This window comes from Coenobita brevimanus, chromosome 32 (assembly GCF_032717465.1).
Source record: "Coenobita brevimanus isolate Jiangsu-jjx chromosome 32, ASM3271746v2, whole genome shotgun sequence".
Taxonomy (NCBI): domain Eukaryota; kingdom Metazoa; phylum Arthropoda; class Malacostraca; order Decapoda; family Coenobitidae; genus Coenobita; species Coenobita brevimanus.
This window is the reverse complement of record NC_136985.1, coordinates 2836111-2853911: the sequence shown is the minus strand read 5'-3', so window position 1 is coordinate 2853911 and position 17801 is coordinate 2836111. Positions and strand designations below refer to the sequence as shown.

At 44.9% G+C, this 17801-nt stretch overlaps 1 protein-coding gene across 1 annotated transcript in view; it reads left to right on the top strand.

Moving 5' to 3' along the window:
- Positions 1–17801, top strand: part of LOC145395647 (solute carrier family 49 member A3-like) — a 63266-nt gene that overhangs the window by 34355 nt on the left and 11110 nt on the right. Inside the window, exons 8-9 of the mRNA XM_080269216.1 lie at positions 6320–6458; positions 9728–9926. Of these exons, the coding sequence (XP_080125342.1) occupies positions 6320–6458; positions 9728–9926 (338 nt within the window). The remainder of the gene's footprint in view (positions 1–6319; positions 6459–9727; positions 9927–17801) is intronic.

Below are 17801 nucleotides of genomic sequence, written 5' to 3'. Positions count from 1 at the left end.
GGATGAAGGATGCATGGATAGATGGATAGATGGATGGATAGATGGATGGATGGATGGATGGAGGGAGGGAGGGATTGTTGGATGGAAGGATGGATGGATGGATGGATAGATAGATGAAGACTGGATGGATGGATGAATGGATGATGGATGGACGGAAGGATGGATAGATAGATGGATGGATGGAAGGATGGATAGATAGATGGATGGATGGAAGGATGGATGGATAGATGGATGGATGGAAGGATGGATAGATAGATGGATGGATGGATGGATGGATGAATGAATGCACAGATAGATGATGGAATGATGAATGGACAGATAGGTGATGGAATGATGAATGGATAGATAGATGATGGAATGATGAATGGATAGATGGATGGATGGATGGATGGATAGATGGATGAATGCATAGATAGATGATGGAATGATAAATAGATAGATGGATGATGGTCTTTCAATCAGGGAACAACAGGTAAATAGGTGCTTAATTGAAGACTGTTGACCTTGTTGATATGAGGTGAGATCATGCCTGTCATTCACCTCTGTCATTATATTATCTCGTGAAAGGCAGGCACTGATAACACTCACTAGATAAACAGTTCTTCAAGATATCACGGCAGGTATTTTATTATAGGTGTGTGTGTGTGTGTGTGTGTGTGTGTGTGTGTGTGTGTGTGTGTGTGTGTGTGTGTGTGTGTGTGTGTGTGTTTATTCTTGGTGTGTGTGTGTGTGTGTGTGTGTGTGTGTGTGTGTGTGTGTGTGTGTGTGTGTGTGTGTGTGTGTGTGTGTAGTACGGTAGGTCGAGGCACGCACCATCCACTCACTCGATGTACTGCTGCTCTCGGGTGTCTGCCCTTTCCTCTCTCCCTTCCTTCTTTCCTTCCTTCCTTCCTCTTCTGTCTTTCTTTCCTTCATTCTTTCCTTCCTTCCTTCCTCTTCTGTCTTTCTTTCCTTCATTCTTTCCTCTTCCTTCTGCCTGTGGGTGACTCTACACTGAGCTGACAAGCCAAATGGTTTCCTGTACACCAGGAAACTATTTACTACGCTGGGTGGTAACCATAACACCAAATTATGGCGCCTGGTGGTTTAGTGGGTAATTAAGGCGCTCCAATCGGATTGAGCCGGTGCAGGTTTATATCCAGGGGGTGGTTGGGGTTGATTGCTCACGTAATGCCACTCCGGGATGAGTGAGGCTGGTCACTCTCATCTTATATCGGAGGATCAATTTGCCTAGCCCCGGCCTCCTACGCTCCTCATGGGGCAACATAGGATTGGATGATGATTGAATGAATGAGTGTGTGTGTGTGTGTGTGTGTGTGTGTGTGTGTGTGTGTGTGTGTGTGTGTGTGTGTGTGTGTGTGTGTACGTGAACAAAATAACTAAAGCAGTTTTTATCTGATCTGAACAAAAGTTGGTGGAAGTGTTAAGGATCACCCAAGAGATTGACCAGCTATTTTTCAGAACTATCAGTCAAAGGTCAAGATCACATGGCAACTTCACTTAAAGTTTTATCTGATTTTGATCAATGTTTCTGGAAGGGTTCGAGATTAAGCAAGGGCAAAGTTTGTGGAACGGTTCAGGATAATGCAAAGACATAGTTTGTGGAAGGGTTCAGGATAACGCAAGGACAGTTTTTGTGGAAGGGTTCAGGATAACACAAGGACACGGTTTATGGAAGGGTTCAGGATAATCCAAGGACAAGGTTTGTGGAAGGGTTCAGGATAACACAAGGGCAAGGTTTGTGGAAGGGTTCAGGATAACGCAAGGACAAAGTTTATGGAAGGGTTCAGGATAACGCAAGGACAAAGTTTGTGGAAGGGTTCAGGATAACGCAAGGACAGTTTTTGTGAAAGGGTTCAGGATAACACAAGGACAAAGTTTGTGGAAGGGTTCAGGATAACGCAAGGACAGTTTTTGTGGAAGGTTTCAGGATAACACAAGGACAAAGTTTGTGGAAGGGTTCAGGATAACGCAAGGACAAAGTTTGTGGAAGGGTTCAGGATAACGCAAGGACAGTTTTTGTGGAAGGGTTCAGGATAACACAAGGACAAAGTTTGTGGAAGGGTTCAGGATAACACAAGGACACGGTTTATGGAAGGGTTCAGGATAATCCAAGGACAAGGTTTGTGGAAGGGTTCAAGATAACGCAAGGACAAAGGGAATCGACTTTTAGAACAATCGGTCAAAGGCCAAGGACACAAGGAAAGGTCAAAGGAGGTCACAGGCGGTCAACTCAAACAGCACTGATTTGATTTGGATAGAGGTTGAAATGTTATAGGTCAGTAAAGTAAATCGGTCATAGGTCAGTGTTACGAAGCAAAGTCAAAGGTTCTGTCCATAGACCAACTGGTAATTTATATATGTCCAGTAACTTAGATATGTCCAGTAACTTAGATATGTCCAGTAACTTATGTCCAGTAACTTAGATATGTCCAGTAACTTATGTCCAGTAACTTAGATATGTCCAGTAACTTATGTCCAGAAATTTATATGTCCAGTAACTTATGTCCAGTAACTTATATATGTCCAGTAACTTATGTCCAGTAACTTATGTCCAGTAACTTATATATGTCCAGTAACTTATATATGTCCAGTAACTTATATATGTCCAGTAACATATATATGTCCAGTAACTTATATATGTCCAGTAACTTATATACGTCCAGTAACTTATGTCCAGTAACTTATATATGTCCAGTAACTTATATACGTCCAGTAACTTATGTCCAGTAACTTATATACGTCCAGTAACTTATGTCCAGTAACTTATATATGTCCAGCAACTTCTACAGTATATGTCCAGTAACTTACATATGTCCAGTAACTTATATATGTCCAGTAACATATATATGTCCAGTAACTTATATATGTCCAGTAACTTAGATATGTCCAGTAACTAACATATTTGTGGTGGGTGGTGGCGACTATCATCCACTCACTTGATGTAGTGCTGCCTACTTCTTCCTTAGCCTTTATCATTCTTTTTCTGTGCCTGCCCTCCTCTTCCTATTTCTTACCATCATCCACTCACTTGATGTAGTGCTGCCTACTTCTTCCTTAGCCTTTATCATTCTTTTTCTGTGCTTGTCCTCCTCTCTTCCTATTTCTTACCATCATCCACTCACTTGATGTAGTGCTGCCTACTTCTTCCTTAGCCTTTATCATTCTTTTTCTGTGCCTGTCCTCCTCTCTTCCTATTTCTCGCATCTTTCCTGTCACTTCTTATTGCTTTTCTTTCCTTTACAGGTGGCTTTACATTGAGTGACAAGCCAAATGGTTTCCTGTAAGCCAAGAAGCCATTTACAACGCTGGGTGGTAACCATATAACCAAACCATACGTCTCCCTACGTGTCAACAAGTGGGATGGTGGAGGGTTAGTGCCCCTCCCCGTAAAACAACTAACTCAAAGACAAACGGCCACCCCTTACAGGATTATGGCGTCTGGCAATAGATAGATAGATAGATAGATAGATAGATATAAAACAACTAACTCAAAGACAAACGGCCACCCCTTACAGGATTATGGCGTCTGGCAATAGATAGATAGATAGATATACTCGTAAAACAACTAACTCAAAGACAAATGGCCACCCCTTACAGGATTATGGCGTCTGGCAATAGATAGATAGATAGATATAAAACAACTAACTCAAAGACAAACGGCCACCCCTTACAGGATTATGGCGTCTGGCAATAGATAGACAGAACTTATATATGTCCACTAACTTCTATACATGTCCAGATAAATTCAAGTGCCCTAGCTTTTATCACGCCATGGCACAGCGACGCGGTGCCTGGTCTTATCTTGGAGTCGCGGGTTCGATTCTCGGCTAGAGCGTAAAAATGTGTTCACCTATACGCGCGTGTAATGTGTGTTTCTGCTTGATGGGTCACAAATAATATTATCTTTAGCGTATTTTGTGTGTGTGTGTGTGTGGGTGGGTGGGTAGGCGTGGGTGGGAGGGTGGGCGTGGGCTTTGTGCGTGGGTGGGTGGGTGTATGTGTGTGTGTGTGCGTGTGTGTGGGTGTGTGGGTGTGGGTGTAATACATTCTAGGTCTTCATTTCAGTCATTTTCATCTTTAACTTCATTCTCTAATACTCTCACTCCATCTCTGGGCTGCCATTCATTTGCCCTGGGGGGTCCACATATTTTCTGTTTTATAAGTGGGTTGGTGGAGGGTTAGTGCCCCTCCCCGTAAAACAACTAACTCAAAGTCAAACGGCAACCCCTTACGGGATTATGGCGTCTGGCAATAGATAGATAGATAGATTAAATAAGTACCCTACGCATCTCTCTCTCTCTCTCTCTCTCTCTCTCTCTCTCTCTCTCTCTCTCTCTCTCTCTCTCAGCACCAATAAATCTCATCAATATACCAGTGACCTACCACCTTAAAAGACTGACCCTATGACCTCTTGTGACCTGACATTCTCGTCGGGTAAGGAAGCTCCCTAACACCTTTTCCTAAGCGATTTATTTAGCTTATTACACCTCACTGTCCTATTCTGTGATAAACAAATCCTACGAACATGCCCATACTCTGCATAAATAACATACAAGAGGATATTAACCAGCCACAAAAATAAGTCGCTAAGGAAGAGGTGTTAGGGAGCTTACAGAACAGACGAGAATAGAGATGCCTTGATATTTTTACCCTTTATTTATGCCTCTCGCCTGATTGTATGCCTCTCTGATTGTATGCCTGTATGCTTCTCTGATTGTATGCCTCTCTGATTGTATGCCTCTCTGATTGTATGCCTCTGATTGTATGCCTCTGATTGTATGCCTCTCTGTATGCCTCTCTGATTGTATGCCCCTCTGAGTGTATACCTCTGATTGTATGCCTCTCCGTATGCCTTTCTGATTGTATGCCCCTCTGATTGTATGCCTCTGATTGTATGCCTCTCTGTATGCCTCTGATTTTATGACCCTCTGATTGTATGCCCCCTTGATTGTATGCCCCTCTGATTGTATACCTCTGATTGTATGCCTCTCCGTATGCCTCTCTAGGTTGTATGCCTCTCTGATTGTATGCCCCTCTGATTGTATGCCTCTCTGATTGTATGCCTCTCTGTATGCCTCTCTGATTGTATGCCTCTCTGTATGCCTCTCTGATTGTATGCCCCTCTGATTGTATGCCTCTCTGATTGTATGCCTCTGATTGTATGCCTCTGATTGTATGACCCTCTGATTGTATGCCCCTCTGAGTGTATACCTCTGATTGTATGCCTCTCCGTATGCCTCTCCAGGTTGTATGCCTCTCTGATTGTATGCCCCTCTGATTGTATGACCCTCTGATTGTATGACCCTCTGAGTGTATACCTCTGATTGTATGCCTCTCCGTATGCCTCTCTGATTGTATGCCCCTCTGATTGTATGCCTCTCTGATTGTATGCCTCTCTGATTGTATGCCCCTCTGATTGTATGCCTCTCCAGGTTGTATGCCTCTCTGATTGTATGCCCCTCTGATTGTATGCCTCTGATTGTATGCCTCTCTGATTGTATGCCCCTCTGATTGTATGCCTCTCTGATTGTATGCCTCTCTGATTGTATGCCCCTCTGATTGTATGCCTCTCTGATTGTATGCCCCTCTGATTGTATGCCTCTGATTGTATGCCTCTCTGATTGTATGCCCCTCTGATTGTATGCCTCTCTGATTGTATGCCTCTGATTGTATGCCTCTCTGATTGTATGCCCCTCTGATTGTATGCCTCTCTGATTGTATGCCTCTGATTGTATGCCTCTCTGATTGTATGCCCCTCTGATTGTATGCCTCTTTGATTGTATGCCTCTCTGTATGCCCCTCTGATTGTATGCCTCTCTGATTGTATGCCTCTGATTGTATGCCTTCCTGATTGTATGCCCCTCTGATTGTATGCCCCTCTGTATGCCTCTGATTGTATGCCTCTCTTTACTATATGCATTTCTCCTGATTGTATGCCTCTGTATGCCTCTCTCCTGTTATCTGCCCTTCTAATGATGGTATGCCTCTGATTTTTTTTTTTTTTTTTATACTAGGAAGAAGGAACCAAAGGCCAGGAGCCCACAAACTGTTCCTTCCAAGAAAAAATAAAAAACAATACAATAGAGAGCCAAATTCAAGATGCGTTCATTTCGAGATGCCTGGACACACTGCGTTTGAAAGACTGGAGGTCATAGGCAGCAGGAAATACAGACAGAGCGAGACAGTTCCAGAGTTGACCTGTTGCATAAATGAAAGACTGGGAGTAACGGAAATACTGACAGAGAGAGACAGTTCCAGAGTTGACCTGGTGCATACATGAAGGACTTGGAGTAACGGTGATTGCATGCCTTTCCAGCGGACCCACTAGGCGTCCTGATAACCCAAGTGGCATCCCCTCTGCTGGTGTCAACGAAGGACCAGCTGCCAACCCTCAACTACGTGTTCTGTGGCGTGGCGGTGGCGGCGGAGTTGGTAGCCATTGTCTGCATCACCAGGTTAGCACTGGAGACCAAGGAGGTTCATGAGTCCCGATGCACATCTGGGCGCGTTGCCTATTGTAGCGCTCACTGCTTTGGGAATATGGATCTTTTGCGCTTATTGCCTGATACACTGAACGCAGTTTGACAGGGTTGCAAGTGAAGTAGCTCAACATCCTACCAGCGGTGGACACAAGAGTAGACTACACGACTACATGTGTATCGGGACTCATGAACGACTAGGGAAAGGACGAAGGACATTCTGAGGCTGGGGGACGTGGAATGTGAGAGGAGTGAATGATGAAGTGAAAGAGAGAGATTATTCAGGTGCTTGAGGATGCAACAGTGGATATATGTGGACTGACTGAAACTAAATGGAAAGGTGAAAGGATGAGAGAATGGGAATACAGTTTAGGAATATGTGCAGGAGTTAATGAGAATGAGAGGGCAAGAGAGGGAGTATGTCTGATGATATGAAAGAAGAGGGAGGAGAATATAAGAGAGTATGGAACAGTGGGTGCAAGGATTGTATGGGTGAGGATGAAAGTAGGTATACTAGCGTGGGCGATTGTGTGTGCGTATGCGTCGACAGAGGACCGAGTGGCAAGAGTGAAAGATGAGTTTTGGGCGAGAGTAGAAGCATGTATGGACAAATTTGAGAGGAGTGAGAGAGTGTTTGTGATTGGAGACATGAATGGCAAAGTTGGGAATGTACGAGTGGTTGGAGTGGTTGGTCAGTGGACTGTGCCAGCTGAAGTAGATGGGAATGGTAGTGCTTTGGTGGACATCTGTGCTGGTAAGGGGTTGGCAATAGCTAACACCTACTTCCGGCATGAGATGATCCACAGGTATACATGGAGAGTAATGAGGAGGATGGATGGTGAACCTGTGGAACGAAAGGCAATGATAGACTATGTGTGTGTGGATGAGCGAATGAGAAGACAAGTGTTGGATGCAAGAGTGTGGAGAGGGTGGGGGAATGGAGTCTCGGACCATCACTTAGTGATGGCCAAGGTAGAGCTGCAAAGAAAATGGTTGAAGAGACGAAGAGGAAGACAGGAGGAAACAGCTCCTGTGAGAAGAGTGGAGAAATTGCAAGACAGTGAGAGAATGACAGAGTGTAAGAGCATAGTGGAAGAAAGATTGGGAAGGTATGAGTTAGAGCAGATGGAAGGGGTGGAAGACGTATGTAAGATATTCACGGAAGAGATAGGTGCAGCGTGTGAGGTGGGTTGTGGAGTGAGGAGGAGATGCAGGGGTGTGCAAGGGACAGCATGGTGGAATGATGAGGTGAAACGAGCTGTGGAACAAAAGAAGAAGGCATATAGTGAATGGCTAGTGAACAGAGGTAGGGGAGAAGATGAGAGAGAGAAGAGAGAGGTATATGTGAGCAGGAGAAGGGAGCTGAAGAGATTGGTGAAGGAGAGTAAGAAGAAAGTGGATGAAGAGTTTGGGAGGAATCTGAGTGTGAAATGGAGGGAGAGTAAGAAATTGTTTTGGAAGGAGGTAAAGAAAGTAGGGCAGTGTGAAAGGGGAAATAGTAGGGGAGTGAAAGATAGGAATAACAGATTATTGGTGGAGAAGAGAGAGAAATTGAAGAGATGGAAGGAGCACTTTGAGAATTTGTTGAATGTAGAGAGTGAGAGCAGTGCGAGTATAAGTGGTTGGGGAATGGCTGGGAGAAGGAGAGATGAGACGAGGGAGGAAGAGATCTGTAGGGCGGAAGTAGTGGAAGCAATGAAGAAGACCAAGATGGGAAAGGCCCCAGGAATTGATGGAGTGTGTGGTGAAATGCTGAGGTATGGGGGTGAGAATGTAGTGGAGTGGATATGGAAGTTATGTAGATTGCCTTGGGAAGAGGGAAGGGTTCCTTTATACAAAGGAAAAAGGGAGAAAGAAGTATGTGGTAACCATAGGGGTATTTGCCCTCTTAGTGTGACTGAAAAAATATATGGTAGAATACTCAATGATAGGGTTAGGCATATAACTGAGGAGCTAGTTGGAGAAGAACAAGGGGGATTTAGGAAGGGAAAAGGGTGTGTAGATCAGATATTTGTTCTAAGATGTTTAGTGGAGAAGTATCTAGAGAAGGGAAAGAAAGTGTATGCTGCCTTCATGGACTTGGAGAAAGCTTATGACAGAATAGCTAGGCAAGGTATGTGGAAGGTATTAAGAATATATGGAGTGGAGGGGAAATTGTTGAGTGCTGTGAAGAGTATGTACGAAGGAGCTAGGGCTACGGTGCGAGTGGATGGGTGAGCTGAGTAAGTTCTTTGATCTCAGTGTGGGACTGAAACAGGGGTGTGTGATGTCTCCATGGCTGTTTAATATATACATGGATGGGGTTGTAAAGGAGGTGCAAGGTAGGGCAGTGGATGTGGGGGTGGCTCTAATGAAATAGGGTGAGGTTTGGAAGATTCCGGTGTTGTTGTTTGCTGATGATACAGTATTGTTGAGTGAAGATGAATGGGAGTTGCAAGGTTTGGTGAATGAATTTGGGACAGTGTGTAGGAGGAGGAAGCTGAAAGTTAATGTAAACAAGAGTAAAGTTATGGTGTTTGAAAGGAATGAAGTCACAGAGTGTGCAGTGAGGTTAGATGGTGAGGATATGGAGAATGTGAGTGCATTCAAGTACTTGGGTAGTGTGATGAGTAAGGATGGAACTTTGGGGGATGAAGTGCGTGAAAGGGTACAGCAGGGAAGGAAGGTTGTTGGTTCACTGAATGCAGTGATGAGAAATAAGGAGGTGAGTATGGAAGTTAAGCAGTCACTGCATGATAGTATTGTGATCCCTACCCTGACGTATGGAAGCGAGGCATGGACCTTGCAAGAGGGGAACATGTGGAGTGACATGGAGGGACAGGCTGATGAATGAAGTAGTGAAAGAACGTCGTGGGGTGGATGTGGATGTGATTGAGAAGATTAGGAGAAATACACTGAGATGGTTTGGATATGTGGAGGTGATGGAGAGTGAGAGACTGACGAGGAGAGTGTATGTGAGTGAGGTGGAAGGGGTGAGAGGGAAGGGGAGGCCAAAGATGAGATGGAGGGATGGAGTGGAGAGGTATATGAGAGAGGGGGGAGCAAGGCAATGAAATGGCAGGGGACAGGGCGACATGGAGGTGATTTGTTTGTGGCCACCCCATACAGGATTAAGGCGTCTGGAAATAGATAGATAGATAGTTTGTTCCAGATTGTCAGAAGGAAATATAATTCATGTCCTAAGGGTAAAAGAGTGAAAAAATGAGATAAGTTTTTTTCCTTGCCTGAATCAGTTGTTCCCTCAGATCTAAGCCGCCAACGCCTCCCAGCCTGAGCGCAGCACTTGGTGAGGAGGAGCGACCACCGTACCTTCACCAGCTGAGGCAAACGTTCACCTGCCTGCCCTACCTCCTGCTGCTTCTCACCCTCAGCTGTGGCATGGGGCTCTTCTCAGCCTTCGCCAGCGTCACTCAGCAGATACTGTGCTCGATGGGATACTCCGATGTTAGTGGGTTTGAAGAGTCACACTGTATTGCATATATTGTGATTCGTGGAGTTTAGATGTTGGTCTGTGTGGATGTTGATCTGTCTGAATGTTACCAGTCCCCACCCTGGAGGGGTTTGGGGACGGGTATTATTTTCACACGGTTTGTCTGTCTCTGCCTGTCTGTTTATTAACAACTTTACACGAAAACTACTGGTGCCGTTCGAGTAAAATTATAGGGAAGATCACCTGATAAAATTCTGGGTCAAATTAGGCCAAGGCCCAGGCTGTAGGGCCAAAAAATGTTTTTTTAAAAATGGGACAGGTAAAAATCGTTTTTTGTCCATAACTCCTTTGCAATTGGTGCTATGGACATGAAACCCAAACTTAAAGTTGCATCTTTCACATCTGCACCCTATAACATGCCTTATTACATCAGGGAGGCGTCACCCCCCACGTCAGCGGTAGGGGGTCAGTGTCAGGTGGGTCAGGCCTAAAATTTTAAATGAGTATAAAATCATCAATTTTCACCCGATTTGCTCCAAATTTGATATGTGACATCTTTGACTAGATATCCTGTTGTGTTTTTACGTCAGCACTAAAATGACTGCCGGGGACGGGTTTGCTGTGCCTTGGTACCGCTTCATATTCTAAGTGTACTCTGTTATACTGTGCTTCGTGGGATGTTTACATGTTTATAGGCGTGGAATGTCACTGTTTGTCTGCCATTCGCTGGGTATTATGGGACAGTACGATGTTTATCACTGGTATTTCACAGGATTTGATTTTCACTTATTGTACTTCACTGTTTATTACGATACACTGTTACGATACATTTTTACGATACACTATTTCAATACACTATTTCGATACACTATTACGATACACTTACTATACACTGTCACGATACACATTAATACGATACACTTACGATACACTGTTCAGTCTATTACAATACACTGTTACGATACACCTTATTACGATACGCTTTCGATACACTCTATTACGATACTGTCTATTACGATGCAGTCTGTTTCGATACACTGTCTATTACGATAGTCTTACGTTACACTTTTACAATACACTTCCTGTTACGATACACTGTCTATTACTATACGCTGTCTATTACGATACACTGTTACGATACACTGTCTATTACGATACACTGTCTATTACGATACACTGTTACGATACACTGTCTATTACGATACACTGTCTTACGATACACTGTCTATTACGATACACTGTCTTACGATACACTGTTACGATACACTGTTACGATACACTGTCTATTACGATACACTGTCTATTACGATACACTGTCTATTACGATACACTGTCTTACGATACACTGTTACGATACACTGTTACGATACACTGTCTATTACGATACACTGTCTATTACGATACACTGTCTTACGATACACTGTCTATTACGATACACTGTCTTACGATACACTGTCTATTACGATACACTGTCTTACGATACACTGTTACGATACACTGTCTATTACGATACACTGTCTTACGATACACTGTCTTACGATACACTGTTACGATACACTGTCTGTTACGATACACTGTCTATTACGATACACTGTTACGATACACTGTCTGTTACAATACACTGTCTATTACAATACACTGTTACTATACACTGTCTATTACTATACACTGTCTATTACGATACACTGTCTGTTACGATACACTGTCTGTTACTATACACTGTCTATTACAATACACTGTCTATTACTATACACTGTCTATTACTATACACTGTCTATTACGATACACTGTCTATTACGATACACTGTCTATTACGATACACTGTCTGTTACGATACACTGTCTGTTACGATACACTGTCTGTTACGATACACTGTTACGATACACTGTTACGATACACTGTCTGTTACTATACACTGTTACGATACACTGTTACGATACACTGTCTATTACTATACACTGTTACGATACACTGTTACGATACACTGTTACGATACACTGTCTATTACTATACACTGTTACGATACACTGTCTATTACGATACTCTGTCTTATGATACACTGTTACTATACACTGTCTATTACGATACACTGTCTATTACGATACACTGTCTTACGATACACTGTTACTATACACTGTCTATTACGATACACTGTCTTACGATACACTGTTACTATACACTATTACGATACACTGTTACTATACACTATTACGATACACTGTCTATTACTATACACTGTTACGATACACTGTCAGTATTTTTTTCATTGGTTGGTATTTTTATTTGTGTATGAGTTTCGTTGCACCTTTGTCTCAGTGATTTGTTCTGGTCCCCCCCTTCACCACATTGATTTATTTTGGCAGCTTATTTTTCCTCTAAGCTTCAAATTGATCCTAAGTTGAATATAAGTGGCTATATTTAACGTTACACAAAAATAATAATAATAGTAATAGTGATATAATAATAATAATAATAATAATATTAATAATAATAATAATAAGAGTAATATTAATAATAACAATAATAACAATAACAATACTACTACTACTACTACTACTACTACTAATAATAATAATAATAATAATAATAATTTCCTGTTAAGTAGGGCATGTGCTGAAGCTCTTGGGTATTGCAGCTTCCAAGTATGTAGTAAAAAGGATAGAAAATACTCTGCTAAATGTATTACGAATTTCAGGTTTGCTTCAGGTCATCATCAGGTACTTAAGCTGTCCTTCAATATCATCACCACTGATAGTAAATAATATAACCAAGGACGTTTTTGAAATACTGTAAATCCAACTAAAGCCTATCCACCACTGGGGCCGAAGCCGCTGGCGATTAAGGCAAATATATATATGTATATACATAGACACATATATACATATAGACACAAACTTATATATATATATATATATATATATATATATATATATATATATATATATATATATATATATATATACATTCACACATATCCATGCATATAGACATACACACTTTCATACACACATACACACATACATATATATAATAATATTTTTTATTTTATTTTTTGTATTTTTTTATATTTTTTTCTCTTTTATATTTTTAGACCTTACATGCCTAACCTAAAGACCCTAAAACTAATCACCTAACAGACAAATCGCTAACCTATACTAAATCCTACAAAGACAAATAGCTAGACCTACACTAATGGTAAAAATACCTCGACCAAGAGAACACCATCGACTGCAAATATATAATGGCTTTCTACATTACATCAAGACCCTCTCAGATCAGACCCTAATAACGTACTTACCCACCAGCTGAAACAATAACATCAAAGCTTAAATGTTCGAACACTCGAAACCCCCAGAATGAAGCAACGAAGCCAGCCTATACATTCGCACGAGGATTCAGTTATGTATTATTAGCTACATTAATTTCAGGTCTATACTTGTCTCTTAATCATTTTTCTCCTAGTAATGGACCACATAAATTGTTGAATTTTGTTAACGCCAGAAAATTATTGTAAGAAAAAGAGTGGTTGTGAATTAATGAATGCTGTCGAATTGCTATAAATGCAATCTGATGCAAGTATTGTCCTGCTCTGTAGCCCTTTCCCATAATTATGTTCAGATATTCTTATTTTGAATGAACGGATTGTACACTCAGGAAAGTTCCGCGTTAAACACTCTCTCACGACTTCGAAACAGCAAATGTGAGACAATTGGTAACAATGTAGTAGCCAACATTCATTTATCTGGTAACTGTGGGGATGGAAGAAGGAGGGGTAGGAACTATCAGCTTCCCCAGCCTTCCTCCTCCCCCTCCCACACAGGGGTACCAGGCCACTCCATGCCTAGCTCTCGTGGTGAGCAGACCTCCGGCCAGTCTCTCTCGAGCTGTGGACTCTGCCTCATTTACTGAGGACGATTTTGGGGAGTTTTTCCTGCTTTTTGCATTGCGGGACTTAGCCTGATTTACTGACGGCGATTTTTCTTCATTTTTCTTGTTTTTGGGTGAACTCTGTCTCTGACAGATAGACCCTGATTACTTGTGTGTGTGGGGGGGTGTTTTGTGTGTGTGTGTGTGTGTGTGTGTGTGTGTGTGTGTGTGTGTGGTGTGTTTTCCGGCTGCCGTTAGTGTCTCTCTGCGTGGTACGAAGCCGAACTCTGAAGGGGTGCCGTTAGGGCATTTCCATGAGGGGGGGCCATTAGGGCCTGGTTATAGGAAGCGCAGAGAGCGGCTTTGTTAGATTAGGGAAGACCCGAAAGGGGCAGTGGCGGGGCCTCCTACGTCGCCCTTTAGAGGGCGGGGAGCATAGGTAGCCCGTCACTGTAGGGACCTCCCGTTTTTTTTTTTTTTAATCGTTTTTTCCTTGTGTTGAGAGTGAGTGTTGGTGTATTTGTTTGGGTGTCTTGTGTGAGTGACATGTGTGTGTGTTTGTCTGTGTGTGCGTCTGTCAGGGACATGAGGAGGACTCTGATCCCCCGGGCCCACAGGGCAAGTCCGTCAATCCCCTCCTGTGCAGAGGACGTCTCGCCCTGCTGCCATGTCAGGCGCGAAGCGGGAGCGGTGTCTTTCAGATGCCAGCTCCCATTCGTCGACGTCTGGCGACGCCTCTGCCTTTCCTACCTCTTCTCAGCCTATGGGGACTGTTCCCCGTGCAAGGGCTCTTGCATCAGCCCCCCCCCTCCACTTCGGCACGTGCAGCCAAGGTTGCACGTGTCCATGAGGCAATGGAAGATGGCCTTTCGGCTCCTCCTCCTCCTCACACATCTAAGACCTCGGGTGCTGCCCGCTGTTCTTCCCCGTCCTCTGAGCACCCACTCTGCCAGGTATCTACCACCACACTGTCCTCGACTGCTGCTTTGGGTGCGCGTGATGGCACCTGCACTCCCGCCGAGCCCTCGGCTGCTCGTTCTCCTGCTGGAGCTGCCACTTGTGCTGCCTCTCTTGATACAGATGGTTTTATCCCTGTGGCATGCAAACAACAGCGAGTGCCGCAGGGAAACGCCCCTCCTCCTGCATCCAGGACTGGCACCACAAAGGCCTCCCTCTGCAACACGCCCTTCGGTTTCAGTCCGGGCTCCCAAACCACCCAGCTCCAACTTCCCAGCCTTTCGTGTCTCATCCCAACCGGGATTCGCCCACAACTATCAAGCAGTCCAAGCCTTAGAGCACCACTTGCCTGGGCTTGCCATCTCAAATGTCCTTGGCCGTGACGAAAGCTGTGTGCTAAGCCCGCGTGACGAGGCTGCCTATCTGAAGCTGAAGGAGCTCGCGGAGGAAGAGGCCCCACTCGTGAGAATTGTAGGGCTGCAGTGGGGAGAGCGGCTCACCAAAGCCACTGTCATGGGGTACCCTCGGTGCATGCCTGTTGAGATCCCCCTGCAACACAGCCTGGTAGAGGAAGCCAAGCACTGCTAGAACCAGTGCATGTGGGAGAAGACAGCACAGGTCATCGTGACCTCTGGTGCCATGCCTGGACCTGGGCAATTGGGAAACGTTCCACTTTCGCCCCTACACCCCAGAACCGCTCCGATGTTATCGTTGCCACCACAGGGCCAACTGTCGTCACCTCGAAGTGTGCGGCATCTGCAGCGGAGCCACCACACAGAGCAGTGTCTGGCCAAGCTCAATCATCATCCCAATGGCACTCCCCAGGGGAGCATTCTTAGCACCCTGTTATTCGTATTGGTTGAGAGACTTCTAACTGTTGATTATGGACCCGGCGTGACACTGCTCATTTATGTAGATGACCTGGCACTGGTCTTCTCAAGGAAGGACTGCTTCACTCAGGCACCCACCTCTCTTTCTAGATTGCACAACAAGTGTAATGAACTCAGGCTGAAAGTCAACCTCGAGAAGACCAAGTGCCTACCTTTCGGTCTCCACCCTCCCAAACATCCCCTCTCACTGGGTGGCCGCTGCATCGAGCCTGTCACACTGCACCACTATCTGGGGGTCTACTTTGACTCGGGGCTAACTTTCGCCCGACACGTGAGATACTTACGAGAGCGGGCCGCCTCCTGCATTTCTGTTCTCTGCTACCTCTCTCGTCACAGCTTAGGGGTGTCGTACGCAGTTCTGCGTACTTTCTATTTCCACACAGTCGACTCCCTAGTCGATTACGGTGCGATCTGCCTCCCAGGGCTGGCCTCCCCCATCTCCCAGTCCTTGGAGGTACTCCAAAATGACTCCCTTCGGGTTATGCTGGGCGCTCCTCGCTGGACCCGACTGGTCAAATTACAGATGGAGAGTGGGTTTCCATCACTTGCCCACTGGATTGCACTGTGTACGCTGGCAGAAACACCTCATTTAGTGAATCTTCACCCGATGCTACATGTCTCCATCTTGCTCAAACACCTGGGTAGCAGGCCCCCAGACCCGTTCCCCCCTCGGGATTGGGCTCTAGCCATGGCGGCTCTCTTTCACAAGTTAGGTGTGGCAGCAGAGGTGTGCCAAGATCCAGAGCTGGTATGTCCAGACTACAAACCTCCTGCATCCTGAGTGCCTCCCCCTTTCACCGTTATCAGTCCCACCAACATGAAGCCTCGCCACTCGATCCTGGCCATCCTTTGGCAGGAGTCTCAGTAGACTCGCTGCACTCAACTCCTCTGATGCAGCAGTCTACTATACAGATGGCTCTGTTTCGTCCAGTGGTTCAGTGGGAGCTGCTTTTGCTAGTGAGGACCATACTGAATCCTAGCGCATCACCATGGGTGTCTCCGCCTTTCAGGCGGAGCTAGTGGCTCTTCTCGGTGCCCTGCGCCATGCCTATAGCCCTCGACATAGACGTGTCATTCTCCATACTGACTCCCTATCCTCCCTTCAATGCCTGGCATCTCTCTCTCTCTCTCTAGTTGCCCACCGGTTCTTACTGCCATATTTACAGTGTCCTCCCTCATCCAGCAGCGGGGTGGCTCTGTGATTTTTCACTGGGTACCTGGGCATGTTGGGATACAGGGTAATGAACTAGCCGACACTGCTGCACGTGCAGCTACATCACTCCCTGATGTTACGTTTCCGCTTTGCCCCAGTGCTTCCAGAGTTCTCTCTGCCGTGGCTGGCATTATTACAGAACTTACAAGGGACGACCATCGCCTATGTGTTGCCGACGGCTCACGCTCGGCCACTTGGTATGCTGTGGCCACATCATATTCCCCCATCTTGATCCCTCCAGGCCTACCCAATTATATCTTAGTCAGGCTCCTGCATTTACGCATGGGATTCCTATGCCTCTCTCAGATTGCCAGCTTGGACCCTGAACCGTGCACTGCTACGAGTGGTCTGCTGAACCCCTCTGCCATTACATTCTCGACTGCCCTGCAACCGCTTTTGTTCAAGAGCCCCCTGGAGAGGGCTTTGGTCACTCCAGCGATGTGTATGATGCTGCTAGGGCCATTGGCAATGCAACCTTTCAAAGGCTCCTCCAAACTGTATGGGATTATCCTCCTCCTCGTTGACTGCTACTTCCACCTCCTGTCATTATTCTAAGTCCAACTCACCCTCTCTCTCTCTCTCTCTCTCTCTCTCTCTCTCTTGTTTATTCTCTGCTTATCACTGACGGGCTCTCAGTTTGCCCGTGTCCCATAACAGGTGGGCAAATATCCAACAACAATAACAAAGGTACCAGGCATTTGGGTGCTGGCTACTGCATCACTAGTGGTTGTCTCACGCATAAATGTTCGAGCTGGCAGGCAGGTGTACTTTATAGGGCAGAACTTCCCTCGAGTGTACATCAAATACATCTATCCTGACAACTAGGACATGTAAATTTGTAAGCAATATCTGAGCACAGAGGAGCAGGCACCCTATCTTTTCCTGTTTATTTGTTCATTGTAAGTAATGGCATACATGTCCATAACCACTTCAACCCAAGGACAAGTTCTTCATTAAGTTCT